The 15,692-nt window shown below is 47.1% G+C and overlaps 1 protein-coding gene across 3 annotated transcripts in view; it reads left to right on the forward strand.

Annotated features, from left to right (window-relative positions):
• Positions 1-15,692, forward strand: part of APMAP (adipocyte plasma membrane associated protein) — a 29,297-nt gene that overhangs the window by 10,654 nt on the left and 2,951 nt on the right. Inside the window, exons 3-8 of one of the 3 annotated variants that reach the window (XM_079944314.1) lie at positions 2,110-2,225; positions 9,491-9,583; positions 10,822-10,938; positions 12,065-12,239; positions 12,699-12,833; positions 13,253-13,445. In XM_079944314.1, the coding sequence (XP_079800440.1) occupies positions 2,110-2,225; positions 9,491-9,583; positions 10,822-10,938; positions 12,065-12,239; positions 12,699-12,833; positions 13,253-13,445 (829 nt within the window). The remainder of the gene's footprint in view (positions 1-2,109; positions 2,226-9,490; positions 9,584-10,821; positions 10,939-12,064; positions 12,240-12,698; positions 12,834-13,252; positions 13,446-15,692) is intronic. The other 2 variants (XM_079944315.1, XM_079944316.1) reach the window with 2 other exon arrangements.

Raw genomic sequence — 15,692 nt, forward strand, 5'->3', positions numbered from 1 at the left:
GTGGGTGGAGGCTGCGGTGACCACTGCTGAGTTGGGGCCCATGGGCCGTGTCCTGGCCACATGCTTGTGAGACACATTCACAGCTCACAGTCGGGGGGGCATTTCCTCAGTTCCACCTCAGAAGGAAGACTAAAGAGTGATCCTGATCAAATGGAACCATGGGGAGAAACAGGATAAAACTGGAAACTGAGCATAAGTGGTGACTGAAGTTAGGGGGAGTAGCACGAGTGAATAGGAGTTAACAATTAATGAGTTAATGCGAGTCCATGGACCTGGGCCGGCCCAAGGTGCTGGGCTGGGCCTCCTGGGCTGCTGTTCCCTGATGCTTCTGCACCCAGCGGCGGGCCTGGGGGCCCTTTTTGTGTGTCCTTTGCATTTTCTCCTATGTTTCCTTGTTTCCCCGTGGAGATTACTCAGACTCCTTGGGGGCAGGGACAGCACGTGATACACTGACTAGTTTGATGCTGCAGCCGTTCCCTGAGGACTTCCTGAGTGTAGGGAAACCGGCAGCGTCCACGTGGGCAGAGGGAGGTTGAGTCTCAGGGGAGGCTCCTCTGCCCCTGCTCTGTGTGCTCGTCTGTTGTTCCGTTTACACGTGTACCTGCACCTGGGAGGTGTGACCTTCCCGGGCAGAGTTTGAACCCAGGTGTGTTGCAGGTCATGGTCCTGCTCTCCCCCTTTGGAAATAAAACTCCTTAGTTAACCCAAGAGTGTGTTTTTGAAAAGCAGGTAGAAAGCCATAATTGGGAGGCAGCAGATGGTGAAGCGGGGGGATTTAATTTGGGGGGAGTTGGGCTGTGTCTTGAGTAGGGGGCGGAAGGGAGTGAAGAGTTCTGCCTGGAGGGGGATGGGGGTGGAGCGTTCCCACATCACCCCCGCCCCCCGCCTTGGTTGTCCCACTCTGGTGGGCGAAGTGGGGGGGAAGTGGGAGCTCTCCTCCCTTCCTCCCTCCCTCCCACGGTACTCCCCGGGAGCCTCCTGGGTGCCAGGTGTTCAGGATACAACAGGGAAAAAACAACAAATCCCTGATCTCGTGTGTTCTTGTGGGGACAGACAGTTGACATAGAGAAGTGAGAGCTGAAAAGTGCTGCCAACAAAGTCGAGTGGGGTGGGGTCTGTGCTTCTGGGGGCCATGTTGGACGCTAAATTGGGTGGTGGGAGCAGGCTTCACTGAGAAGGTGATGGAGAGGAGGCAGCAGACTTAGGATGGGAGATGCCTGGTGCCCTCAGGGACCAGCAGGGAGGCAGAGTGAGGGGAGGAGAGTAGGCTGTGGCCGGACTTCAGGGCGAGGAGCTCATGGAAGACCTTGGCTCCGGGGGAGAGGGCCCGTTGCAGGGGTTTGAGGGGCGGTTGCCGTGATCTGTGTTTCCTAAAGTGCAGGTGGGCTGCTGGGTTGCGAGCAGACTGTGGGGGACAAGGGAGGAGGTGGGGAGGGAAGATGGTGGCGTGGACCAGGCTGGCAGCAGAGGACCTGACTTGTACAGGTGACATCAGCAAGAGTTGCTGACGGGTTGGGAGAAATGGCGTATTTGCCTGTGTGTGGAGAGGGGAGAGCTCCTGGGGCGGCTTCTTCGTGCGGGGAGGGGTCCAGGCCAGAGGGAGCTGGGGGGCCCCCGAGAGTGACAGGCGGGAGACAGGTGCGCGTGTGCGGACGCTGGGGCTGTGGCGCCAGGCCCAGCCGTCTTCTGTCCCCTCCGGAGTGGGAGGTGAGGCTGTCACTGTGAAATGTCCACTCCGCTCCCTCCGTCTCAGCTGGACCCGGATGGCCTGGCAGCCCCGGGGGAGAATAAAGGCCTGGGTGTGTGAACCGCAGGGTGGAGCAGGTTGGATGGGTGGGCGGAGGCCCGGTGGCTTCGGGTAGCTGCTCCTGCGGAGTTCTTGCATCAGCCTTGCTTACGTTCTCAGTTCTCTTTTGTGCTGTGACCTTTCCTGATATCCCAGGAAGTTCTTTTCCTTAACTTGTGCTTCTGGCAACTAAGGATGTTATTGGAACATGTGCTCTTTGTCAAAGAATGGGGAGTTATGCGTGTAGGTCCTTGTAGGCCCTCCGTAAATACTTTCTTCATGTACTTTTATAGACAAATCCCTATAATTGCGTTATTTTACAGCTTCAAAGAACCCCCGCTCTTGCTTGGTGTCCTGCAACCAAATACGAAGTTGCGACAGGCGGAAAGGCTTTTTGAAAATCAGCTTGTTGGGCCAGAGTCCATAGCACATATCGGGGGTAAGTAGACCCCTGGGACTTGGCGCTGTCTGTTGCCTGAGTGGGGTCCTGTGGGGGCAGCTCCGTGGGGAGCCCTGGGCAGCCTTCTTGGCTGCGGTCGTGCACGTGTTTGTCTACCAGATGCCCTGCGGGAGCCTCTCACCTCTCTGAGTTGCAGGCCATTTTAGTGCTGGGTGATTTTGAGTTCATGTCTGTGAAGCATTTTATTCTGCTCAAACTGTTGGACCCTTTAAAGTGAAAGGAGGAAGGAAAAAATGTGGACAAACATTGGTGTTCAGTTCATTTATCACATTGGGTAGGTGTTACTTGATAGGACGTTCCTAGCACAGATTGTCTTTGTGTAGATTTCATTTTTGAAAAGAACAGGAACCATTCTCAATATTTCCACTTTTTTTTAAAGCTCACTTTGGTGGGTACATTTAAGGGTAACAATCTGCTTCAAACTTGCCCAAACCTAAGAACTGGAATAGGGTCTGGTTCTAATTCTTGAGTCTGTAGCAACCTGGAACAGGTCTTTTCTGTCTGTTAGAATGAGAGTTAAGCTCAGGAATCAAAAAATATAGTTAATGAAAAGTTTGCCGAGGGTTGAGATGTGAGGATTTCCCAGCCACTTCTCACCTCTGCTCACTGGCCGTCTTTCCAAAGCACGGTGGAACGGCTGTGGGCATGGGTGGCCAGCGTGCTTCTGTTTCCTTCCGAAGGCCTGTCAGGCCCACACCTCCACTTCTGTTGCTGTGGACCAGCCCCTCTTTCCCAGCCCAACTGTTTGGCTGGCCCAAGGACTGAGTGTTTCTGCCAGTTGGTGGCAAAGTCAGAATTGTTCAGGAGGGATGGGCACTTCGTGATAGAGCTTCATGTTTCTCTTAAAAAGATTTTGATGTTTATTAATTTCACAGATTTTGTGTTTTTGGTTAAAAAAACCCGGTATTGACATTTAAAACTGGAACTTTGAGGAGTTATAGTGATTTTTTAAAAAATCTCTCAGAGAATGCTTTTCTTGTCTTTTCTACTTGGCCTGATGCCTCATCTTGCTCTCTCATCACGCCTCCCTTTTCTCTCTTAAAGGAGCTGCTTGTCCTTTGGTGATATTTCTGGTTACCCCCTGCAGGTGTGAACCGCACAAAGGCCCTGGGGACCCACTGCTGCTGACAGTGGAGGGAGGCACTAGCCTCCGGAGTTGCCGATGAACATCCTTTAAGTTTTTAAATAGACTATGTTTTAGAGCAGTTTTGGAGTCACAGCAAAATTGAGGGGAAGGTACAGATATTTACCATATATCCCATACCCCCTACTTTCCCCATTATTATTATTTTTTAAAATTTATTTTATTTGTTTATTTTTGGCTGCATCGGGTCTTCGGTTGCTGTGCGCGGGCTTTTCTCTAGTTGTGTTGAGCGGGGGCTACTCTTCGTGCGGTATATGGGCTTCTCATCCCAGTGGCTTCTCCTGTTGTGGAGCACGGGCTCTAGGCGTGGGGGCTTCAGTAGTTGTAGCATGCGGGCTCAGTAGTTGTGCCTCGCGGGCTCTAGAGCGCAGGCTCAAGTTGTGGTGCACGGGCTTAGTTGCTCTGCGGCATGTGGGATCTTCCTGGACCAGGGCTTGAACCTGTGTCCTGTGGATTGGCAGGCGGATTCTTAACCACTGTGCCACCAGGGAAGTCCCTTGCCCCGTTATTAACATCTCCCATAAGATGGTACATTTGTTATAATTGATGACCCTCCATTGACACATCATCATCACCAGATTCCACAGTTTACATTAGGGTTCACTCTTGGTGTGTACGTTCTATGGGTTTGGACAAATGTTTAATGACATGCATCCATCATTATAGTATCATACAGAAAATTTTTACTGCCTCTCCAGAAATCCTCTGTGCTCCACCTCTTCATCCCTCTCTGCCCCCAGCCTCTGGCAACCACTGATCTGTTTCCTGTCTCCTTAGTTTTGCCTTTTCCAAATGTCTTAGAGTTAGAATTATACAGCATATAGTTTTCTCACATTGACTTCTTTCACTTACTGATATGCATTTAAGGTTCCTCCATGTCTTTTCATGGCTTTATAGCTCATTCCTTTTTATTGCTGAATAATATTCTGTTGTCTGGATGTAGCGTAGTTTATTTTTCCATTCACCTACTGGAGGACATTTTGGTTGCTTCCAAGGTTTGGAAATTATAAATAAACCTGCTGTAAAGATCTGTGTGCAAATTATTTTGTGGACTTAAGTTTTCAGTTCATTTGGGCAAATACCAAAGTAATTGCTGGATCATATAATAAGAGTATGTTTAGTTTCATAAGAAACTGCCAAACTGTCTTTCAAAGTGGCTGCACCATTTTCCATTCCCCCTGAGCAGTGAATGAGAGTTCCTGTTGCTCCACATCCTCGCCAGCATTTGGTGTTGTCAGTGTTCTGGATTTTGGCCATTTTAATAGGTGTGAAGTGGTATCTCATGGCTGTTTTAATTTGCAATGTCCTGCTGGCATATGATGTGGAGCATCTTTTCATATGCTTATTTGCCATCTGTATATCTTCTGTGGTGAGGTGTCTGTTTAAGTCTTTGGGATATTTTTTAAATTGGATTATTCATTTTCTTATTGTTGAGTTTTAAGAGTTCTTCATATATTTTGAATACAAGTTCTTTATCAGATGCATCATTTGCAGATATTTTCTCCCAGTCTGTGGCTTGTCTTCTTATTCTCTAGATGGTGTCCTTCTCAGAGCAGAAGTTTTTAGTTTTAATGAAGTTCAGCTTATCAATTCTTTCTTTCATGGATCATGTCTTTGGTGTTATATTTAAAATGTCATCACCACACCCAAAGTCAACTAAGTTTTCTCCTTTTTTATCTTCTAGGAGTTTTGTAGTTTTGTGTTTTACTTGATCTAGGTCTGTGATCTATTTTGAGTTAATTTTTGTGAAGGGTGTAAGGTCTGTGTCTAGGTTCATCTTTTTGCAGGTGAATGTCCAGTTGTTCCAGCAACATTTGTTGAAGAGACCATCTGTACCTCATTATATTGCCTTTGCTTCTTTGTTAGAGATGAGTTGTGGATCTATTTCTGGGCTCTGTATTCTGTTACTTTGATCTATTGGTCTCTTCTTTTGCTATTACCGCACTGCCTTCATTATTGTAGCTTTATAGTAAGTCTTGAAGTCAGGTAGTGTCAGTCCTCCAGCTTTTTGTGTTGGCTATTCTGGATCTTTTGCTTCTCCATATAAGCATTAGAATCATTTGGTGGATATCTACAAAATAGCTGCTTGGGATTGCTTTGAATCTATAGATCAAGATGGGAAGAACCTCTTGACAATGTTGAATCTTCCAATCCATGAACATGGAATATCTCTCCTTTTATTTAGTTCTTTGATTTCTGTTATCAGAGTTCCATGGTTTTCCTCATCTAGATCTTGTACATATTTTGTTATATTTAAACCAAATACTTCATTCTTTTGGAAGCTAGTGTAAATGGTATTCTGATTTTAATTTCAAATTTCACTTGTTCATTGCTGGTATGTAGGAAACTGATTGACTTTTGTATATTATCTTTGTATCCTGCAGCCTTGCTATAATTGCTTATTAGTTCCAGGAGTTTTTTTTGTTATTGTTGATCCTTTGGGATTTTCGACGTAGACAATCATGTCATCTACAAGTGAAGATAGTTTTATTTCCTCCTTCCCCATAAGTATACCTTTTATGTCCTTTTCTGGTCTTATTGCTTTAGCTAGAACTTTCAGTCCAGTATTGTAAAGGAGTTATGAGAGCAGACATCCTTGCTTTGTTCCTGATTTTAGTGGGAAAGCGTCTAGTTTTCACCATTAAGTATGATGTTAACTGTAGGTTTTTTGTAGATATTCTTTATCAAGTTGAGGAAGTTCCCCTCAACTCCTAATTTGCTAAAAGTTTTTATCATGAAATGATTGTTGGGTTTTTGTCAATGCTTTTTCTGCATCTATTGATATGTTCATGTAGTTTTTCTTTACTCTGTTGATACTGTGGATTACTTAACCGATTTTCAAATGCTAAACTAGCCTCGCGTACTTGGGATAAATCCCACTTTGTTGGGGTGTATAATTCTTTTTATACATTGTTGGATTTGATTTGCTAATATTTTCTTGAGGATTTTGCATCTTTGTACATGAGAGATGTTGGTCTATAGTTTTCTTTTTTTTTTTTAATTTATTTTAATTTATTTTTGGCTGCGTTGGGTCTTCGTTGCTGCGCGAGGGCTTTCTCTAGTTGCGGTGAGTGGGGGCTATTCTTCATTGCAGTGCGCGGGCTTCTCATTGCGGGGGCTTCTCTTGTTGCGGAGCACGGGCTCTAGGTGTGCAGGCTTCAGTAGTTGTGGCACGTGGGCTCAGTAGTTGTGGCTCATGAGCTCTAGAGCACAGGCTCAGTAGTTGTGGCACATGGGCTTAGTTGCTCCACGGCATGTGGGATCTTCCTGGACCAGGGCTCGAACCCGTGTCCCCTGCATTGGCAGGCAGATTCTTAACCACTGCGCCACCAGGGAAGTCCGGTCTGTAGTTTTCTTGAAGTGACTTTGTCTGGTTTTGGTATTAGGGTGATGCTGGCTTCATAGAATGAGTTAAGAAGTATTTCCTCTGCTTCTATTTTCTGGAAGAGATTATAGAAAATTGGTATCATTTCTTCCTTAAATGTTTAATAGAATTCATCAGTGAACCCATCTCAGTCTGGTACTCTTTTGGAAGGTTATTAATTATTGATTCATTTCCTCAATAGATACAGACCTATTCAGATTGTCTCTTTTCTTCTTGTGTGAGTTTTGGCAGATTGTGTCTTTCAAGGAATTGGACCATTTCATCTACATTATCAAATTTGTGGACATAGAGTTGTTCATAGTGTTCCTTTATTATCCTTTTAATGTCCATGGGGTCTATAGTGATGTTCCCGCCTTCATTTCTGATATTGGTAATTTCTATCTTTTCTCTTTTGTTAGCCTGGCTAGAGGATTATTTATTGGGTTGGCCAAAAAGTGTATTTGGGTTTTCCGTAGCATCTTACGGAAAAACCCAAACGAACTTTTGGGCCAACCCAGTATTTTATTGATCTTTTCAAAGAACCAGCTTTTGTTTTGGTGATTTTTCTCTATTGATTTCCTGTTTTCAATTTCATTGATATCTGCTCTAATTTTTATTATTTCTTTCTTCTGCTTACCTGGGGTTTCATTTGCTCTTCTTTTTCTAGTTTCCTGAGATGGAAACTTAGATGATTGATTTTAGGTCTTTTTTCTTTTCTAATATATGCCTTTGATGCTACAACTTTCTTTCTAAGCCCTGATTTCTCTGCAGCCAGAAAATTTTTATAAGTTGTATTTTCATTTTAATTTAGTTCAAAATGTTTTCTAATTTCTCTTGAGGTTTCTTCTTTGAATTATGTGTTATTTAGAAGTGCACGTTGTTTAATCTCCAAGTATTTTGTGATTTTCCAGCTCTCTTTCTGTTACTGATTTCTAGTTTAATTTCATTTTGGTCTGAGAGCAGACGTTGTATGATTTTTATTCTTTTAAATTTGTTAAGGTGTGTGTTGTGGCCCAGAATATGGTCTGTCTTGGTGAATGTTCCATGTGAACTTGAGAAAAATATATATTCTGCTGTTGTTTGGTTGAGGTAGTTGATATCCAGTTAGTCAGTGATGCTGTTGAGTTCAGCTGTGTCTTTACTAATTTTCTGTCTGCAGGATCTTTCCATTTCTTTTTTATTTTTTTTATATCGAAGTATAGTTGATTTTCAATGTTGTGTTAATTTCTGCTGTACAGCAAAGTGACTCAGTTACACATATGTATACGTTCTTTTTCATATTCTTTTTCATTATGGGTTATCCCAGGACATTGAATATAGTTCCCTGTGCTGTACAGTCAGACCTTGTTGTCCATCAGTATCTGTCCATTTCTGAGAGAGGTATGCTGAGGTCTCCTCCCCTAATCATGGATTCATCTGCTTCCTTGCAGTTCTGTCAGTTTTGCCTCATGTGTTTTGATGATTGTTTTTAGGCACATACATATTAAGGACTGTTATGTCTTCTCTACAGTTGACCCTTTGTCATTACGTGGAGGCCTTCTTTATCCCTGATTGTGTTCCTAGGTCTGCAGCTGCTCTGAGATTAATAGAACTACTCCAGCTTTCTTTTGATTAGTGTTAGTGTAGTATATCTTTCTCTGTCCCTTCATTTTTAATCTATATGTGTCTGTATATCTAAAGAGGGTTTCTTGTAGACTGCATATAGTTGGGTCTTGTTTTTTGATACACTCTGACAGTCTCTGTTTTTTAATTGGGGTTTTTATACCATTGATGTTGAAAATGATAATTGATATACAGTTGACCCTTGAACAAGTCGGGTTTGAACTGCGTGGGTCCACTTACACGTGGATTTTTTTTCCAGTAAATACATTCTGCAGCACTACTCGATCCGCAGTTGCTTAAATCCACGGGTGCAGAACCTTGCGATGCAGAACCTCTTGAATGCAGAACCTGGAGGATGTGAGGGCTGACCATAAAGTTATACACAGGCTTTCGACAGTGCACAGGGTGACAGTTGACACCCTTAACTCCCAGGTTGTTCAAGGGTTAACTGTAGTTGGATTTCTATTTCCCATATTTGTTACTGTTTTCTGTTCATTGCCTTTGTTTTTTTATTTCTTATTTTCTCTTCCACTCTCCTTCTGACTTTCTAGTTTCAGCTGAACATTTATGATTCTGTTTTCTCTCCTTTCTTCGCATATGAGTTATACTTATTTTAAAAACTTTTTTTAGTGGTTGCCCTAGAGTTTGCAATATACATTTAAAAATATGGAGCATTTCATGAATTTGCACATCATCTTTGTGGTTCCAGTTCTCGTGTATGTGCTGCTGAAGTGAGCACTTAATTTTACACCGAGGACCTTCCTAGCAGTTCTTCCCCTTTGGTTGGGTGTAATCGGCTTCAGCAGCAGACACTGACATGAAGCAGACGTGAACAGCCCGAGGGTCCCCGCTTCTTTGAGGGTAGAAAATCCTGCTTTTATCCCTGACTGGTGTCTGCTGTGCCCTGGATCCAGCCTCGGGGTCACGACCATGCTGTCTGAGGCCCCCGTGGGGTTTATCGCTGCACGTCTTAAGACTTTTGTCCCCAGACACCACTTGCCTTCATCTTCAAAACTGCCGTTTCCTCTCTGGAGATAAAAAGCACAGACTGGCCGCCTCTGTTGTAGAAGGTTGTGAGAGCACAGTTTTTAGGCTAACCCAGTAATACCCTTATTCCCTCCTGTCTTTAAACAGATGTAATGTTCACTGGTACAGCAGATGGCCGAGTCGTAAAACTTGAAAACGGTGAAGTAGAGACCATCGCCCGGTTTGGCTCAGGCCCATGCAGTAAGTCAGTGACCCCTGACGTGTGTCTCTTCCAGGCACCCAGGAGGGTGCCAGGAGGAGCTGTCTTCCCCAGAAGTCGGGTCCTTGGAGGAGGAGAGCCTGACGGCCCAGCTAGAGGCTGCCTGGGCTCCTCATTTACCACCCGTGCTTGCAGTTTCCCATCCAGCTGTGGCCGTGGCCCTGCCGGGCCCCCACACCCCAGAGCTGCTGCAGGAGGTGCTGGGCTTTGTTCCTCACGTGCTGGAGCGCATTCCTGTACTAGCCCCTCAGGAACCTCAGCCCTGCATCCAGAGTGAAATACCCTTAGGTCACTCAGCTGTTAGAAACTCACTGTTTAAAAACTGGTAGCTCCCAGACTTATTTTTTTAAGAGCTAGAATGTTTTTCTAAAAATGATGCATTTTTATGGTGAAATGCAAACAACGCAGAGAAGAAAGTAAAAATCACCTCAGAGTCTTCTCAGATGTAAGTGTTAACAATTTAATGAATAACTTTTCAGATTTCTTTCTGTTCATGGATACTCACACCCACACATGGTTTTATGTGATGGAATCATACTCTACATTTGGGTATTTAACCTGCTTTTTCCCACTCTGTATTTTGCCTGTAAGTGCCTCTGCAGTAAGTGCCCTGCAGTATACACCCTGAGGAGCACACCCTGCAGTAAGCACCCTGCGGTGAGCACCCTGTAGTAAGCACTCTGCCGTAAGTGCCCTGCAGTGAGTGCCCAGCAATAAATATGCTCCGCCACGGGTTTAAAAAGAGTATAGGTAGCAGAGCAGGAGAGTGGGTCTCAGCAGGAACATAGGAGCTTTCCCTCTATGACGGGAGGAGGGACCCTGCCATGTCCCTGGATGGGCACAGCATTCAGGTCCAGCTGTTGGCCTAAATCCCACTCCTGAGGTTCTGGGGGATTTGGGAGTGGGGCCTGTGTCTGCTGACGTCCCTGAGTTAACTGTTTGAGTCTCAGGATGCTGATGTGAACTTGATTCTTGGGTATCAGTTGCTGTGCTTATGTCCACATCCAGATTCTCGCGTGGTCCCTCTAGACATGCTGGACAATTGTCCTAAGCTCTAGGGGGGCTGGAACATGGGGGGCCGAGTCTGTCTCTGAAGCCATGGTCTGTTTTGTTCTCTACAGCATGATGCAGGTTTAGGACGGGGTGGAGGAAGTGTTTGGACACTGAGGGGCCACAAATCTTGGACCAGCCACTGATTCCTGTCTGTTTGTTTCCCTAGAAACCCGAGATGATGAGCCTGCTTGTGGGAGACCCCTGGGCATCCGGGCCGGGCCCAACGGGACCCTTTTTGTGGCTGATGCATACAAAGGGCTATTTGAAGTAAACCCCTGGAAACGTAAGTGACAGTAACTTGTTTCCTTCTATGATGATTGCTGATCTTTTAAACAGTATGTGCATTTATTTATAAATGGATTTAGTAGAATTTGTTCAGTACAGTCTACTGGAGACCCTGATGTTTTTCTTATTCACTGAATGGAACTGAAAATATTACCTGCAGATACCAGCCAGTATTCACACCGTGTGGCTCCTCACTTATGCCTGCTTCTGGCCCATTCCCTCCTTTCCCCTGGCCTTTGTGTTTGAGCCACAGAATCTCAGAAGGACTCATGTTGAGGATGTTAGGCTCCTCTTCCTATCTTTACTTCTCTGTATTTCTCTGCATCTGGTCTTGCTGTTTGTTTTCTGCCTCTCTGTCTTTTCCTTCCTCCAGTTCCTTCTCCTCTTTCTCTCCCCTGACTGAGCACGATGTCACCTCGATCAGTGCCACAGTATTGCTGTGTGTGCTTCAGCGGGAGGTTCATGCTGAGGGAGGAGTTGCCATCGTGGGTGGTGCACCGGGCCCCTGGGCGGCCCCCGCTCTGCTGGGTGCTGGCTGTGTGAGAGTTACTCAGCCTCTCTGTGCCTGCTTTCCTCACCCACGGGGCAGGGTTGACGGGAGTGCCTGCCTTGCGCGATAGTGGTGGGGGGTTTAAATGGGATTATATGTGGGAAGCGCTGAGCGCTCCTTGAACGTTTGTGCTACAATCTAAAAAGATTTACTATGATTCCTGCCTTTTAAATTTAAAAGCAGATGAGGTGAACATTCTATATTTCTCTCAAGCAGACAAATAGAAAATTGCCTTTTTAACCTAAGATTCTTACCAGATTTTTAAGTCAGTTGGTCTTGATAAAAGGAGTTCCTCATCCTTAGAGGGGGGATTCTGCCTTTAGTGGAGCTGGTCTAAAAAAATTCATCACCTAATAGAAAGAAAGGAAAACACTGATTTTTACTGTAAGAAGGAATAAATCTTCTGTCAGGACACGGAGAAGCTCATTTAGTTTTTCCTTGTAAATCAGTTAGGCCGATTGATATTTTGAAATTATTGAGTTACACGTTCTTAGAATACAAGCAAGTCTCTCCCCTTCTTTCTTCTTTCTTTCTTCCCTTCTTTCCTTTTCTTCCTCCCCCTGCCTTCCCTCAGGTGAAGTAAAGCTGCTGCTGTCCTCCGAGACACCCATTGAGGGGAGGAAGATGTCCTTCGTGAATGATCTTACAGTAACTCGGGACGGGAGGAAGATTTATTTTACGGATTCTAGCAGCAAATGGCAAAGACGAGATTATCTGCTGCTGGTGATGGAGGGGACAGATGATGGTCGGTGAGTGTTCCTTCTGGATCTTCTCCTCAGGGAGGCCGTAGACAGGCAGGGTGACTTCGCAGAGCTTACTACATCCAGGAATTGTTGGGGTGTTTCTGAGCATAGTACTCAGCTTTTAAGGGAGGATCTTACTGTCTCCTGGAAACAGGTGGCGGACACAATGAAACAGCGAGATGTTCTCACTTTCTTCTTTGGAGAAATGAAGGTAGAATGGCCAGGCTGTCTGAGGGTGTGGTCTCGCAGCGGGGGGAGACCTCACAGGCGACCTCTGAAGGGGACTCCTGTGAGGCTGCAGCCACGGTGGCCCTCCCTGGTGCTGAACCAGTGCTCAGGTCCGCGAGAGAGCTGACCGTGGGCTTGTCTGGAGGAGGGTGCCTGAGGGCCCAGACCGGGAGCAGGGCTCTAACCCAGCAGGGGCCCCCAGACACCCCATGTGACCTCCGCTGTTGGCGCCCGCAGCCTGCTGGAGTACGACACCGAGACCAAGGAGGTAAAGGTTTTGCTGGACCACTTGCGGTTTCCCAACGGGGTACAGCTCTCGCCTGCGGAGGACTTTGTCCTGGTGGCGGAATTGACCATGGCGAGGATCAGGAGGTGCGTGAGCTGATGTCAAGTCCACCGAGCTGTGGGCCGGGCAGCTGTGAGGTGTCAGCTGCAGAGCCTGGGACGCAGTGGGTGCCTGTCCTGTGTGATGAGAGAGTCATCTTCCCTCTCCCTTCCTCAGCCTTCTTGCGCGTCATGGGCTGGGAGAGTCTTGATGGAATGCTGGCTGCGATCCCGGCCCTTTTCCCTGCTGGTGGGCCTGGTCCGGCCCTGCTTCCCGCACCTGCTTCTTGTTGGGTGGGCCCAGGGCTCTGAGGGCTTCTTGGAGCAGCCGTGCCATCGTTCGTGATGGACGGGTTTACAGTTGTATCCATTTGGTTATTGGGACCAAGACCAATTTGGTGCTTGGCTAAAATTTTTCCTTCAGTTGGGGGGCTGCCACTCATTGCCTGCTTGGGCGAATTTTTCAGGTTCTACGTGTCTGGCCTGATGAAGGGAGGGGCCGACCTGTTTGTGGAGAACTTGCCTGGATTCCCAGACAACATCCGAGCCAGCAGCTCCGGGGGTTACTGGGTCGGCATGTCGACCATTCGCTCCAATCCTGGGTTTTCCATGTTGGATTTCTTATCTGAGAGACCGTATCTTAAAAGAATGATTTTTAAGGTAACTATGAGAACTATTGATTTCAAAAAACAAAATGAAAATGCATCTAATTATGGGTTTTTTGACCTTTATGGAAGCTCTGAAAATTCTAGTTCTGCTTATAGTATTTGGTGCTTTTAATGACTTCTTTAAAACATATTTTATTCTTTGCCTTGTAACGTAAATGTAAACATCTGAGCCCTCTGAGTTTTTTCTCTTGGTTTCCTTGTCTGGGTATTTTTATCATCACCCTCCCCGTTGTGACCTGTTGGGGCCTCTAGCCCTGCCTCTTGCTCTCCGCTCTCCCCGAGACCCCGTCCTCAGCAAGCTCAGCTCTTCCTTGAGTGGTTGCAGGTGCCCCTTCCTCCTGCCCTGCTTCCTCCTGCCTCCTCGGAGCCTCATCACGCCCTTCATGGGATTTCGCCCATGTCCTTAGTTGCAAATACTAAACTATTTGAGCCTGAAGGTCCTGGAAGGTGCTGGGCAGCAGTTGCTGAGTCTGTGTGGCACGTAGCCCTGTGTCTGGGCCCTGCCAAGGGCTGTGGGCACCTTCTCAGTGAGGCTGGCCCATGGCCTTCAGTGTTGTTCCAAGTTCGGCAGGTCACTGTTCAGAAATGATGCATCGTCGGCTGCAGAGTTACATCTGTTCGCTGGGGCCTGGAGGGCGCAGAATGGCAGTGTGCAAGGAGAAGGGTCTTGAGGAAGGCCTGACTAGCTGTGGGGCCCTGGGCAGGGGGTGTGGGCTCTCTGCCTCAGTTTCTCCATCTGTCAAGTGGGAAGAATAATAGCACTTCATTAGGTGATGGAAAAATTTAATGAGAATATGCAGATGATGCCCTTAGCTGAGTATAGTGAGTGCTTGAAGCTGGTACCCATCAGAGGATGTGCTCTGTCCGTGGTGATCGCATCTCCCCCCTGGTTGATAGACTGCATCTCTGCACCATCAGAGCAGAGGTGCTTCTTCTGTTGAGTGCTTCTTCTGTTGAGTTCTCTCCATTATCCTCAGCGCCTAGAACAGTGTCTGCATCAGGAGCCAAGACCGTGTGTGAGAAAGGGCCAGCGGGGTGGGCGTGTTCCCGGACATGGGCGTCCTGGGTAGGAGTGGCCCGGCGTCGTCATGTGGCTGGGAGATAGATGGTGGGTCTGGGGCAGGTGGGAGGTGGGAGGTGGGAGAGGACCACAGGCCTTGGAGACTTGAAAAGGAGGTTAGATTTTCTTCAGAATGTTGTTGAAGTCTTTGAGGATTTTCTTTTTTTAGTTTTGAGGCAACATCAGACCTAAAAAGCAGCAGGAAGGGAACAGAGGATGTCTTTCCCTCAGCTGTTTGCAGGCAGGTGGCTGACCTGTCGCCCCCGGATGCTCCAAGCGCTGTTCCTATAGCAGGGATGACTCCCTTGGGACAGGATGTCCCGCTGATACGGGTGACCCTCCGGTGCACAGACCCAGCTCAGGCTCGTCAGTGGCCCAGGGGTGTCCTTTGTAATGGGACTGGGCCCAGGATCGGGCTGGCTTAGTCGCCACCTGTCCTTGTCCCCTTCAGCCTGGAGCGGCTCCCAGACCTGACCGTCAGGATCCCAAGTCAGCTCTGCTGCAGAATGTCCCTGCCTCGGGCTGCCTGGTGTTTCTCACGGTCAGGTTCAGGCTGTGCCTCTCCAGTGCCCTCAGTGTGACCTGTCGGGAGGTGCGTGGTGTCCACTTGTCCCTGCAGTGCCCGTCACCTCATCCAGTGGTGGGTGCCGGGTTTCTGCTGTGAAGTTACTCTTTATCATTTGTAATTAATAAGTATTTTGTGGGGATAGTTAGTAAGTGTCATTATGATCTCGGGGTTGATGGTTTCATCAGTGATTATGATCTGTTAACCATCGTTGCTTACTTTGACGCTCACACTGTCCGGCTGTGGCCAGTGGGAGCCCCTTCCGTATGGCCCCTTGACCTTTGCATGTGTCCCAGTCGTTCTTGGAGTAGTTCCTGCTTCCTGGCCCCGCACATTGTTCAGGCTCCTCTTGTTCTTTCCCTGCCCGGCTCTGGGATCAGCCGTTTGTCAGGGGGCCCGGCTTCTCCTAGAGTGGACAGGTGCTAAGTGTGCTTACTGACGGGGGGTCACTGCTCCCAGGCCCTCGTGAGAGAGCTGGGTATGTATGCACACGTGTTCGTGCACAGACCCTCACACCTACATTTATGTGTCTTCATCTGTTTCTTTAAATTGAAAACCGTAAGTAAGGCTGTATCTCTGCTTCCGGTCCCATACCACAGGATTTATGCCAGTTT

This window comes from Stenella coeruleoalba (genome assembly GCF_951394435.1).
Source record: "Stenella coeruleoalba genome assembly, chromosome: 15".
Lineage (NCBI taxonomy): Eukaryota > Metazoa > Chordata > Mammalia > Artiodactyla > Delphinidae > Stenella > Stenella coeruleoalba.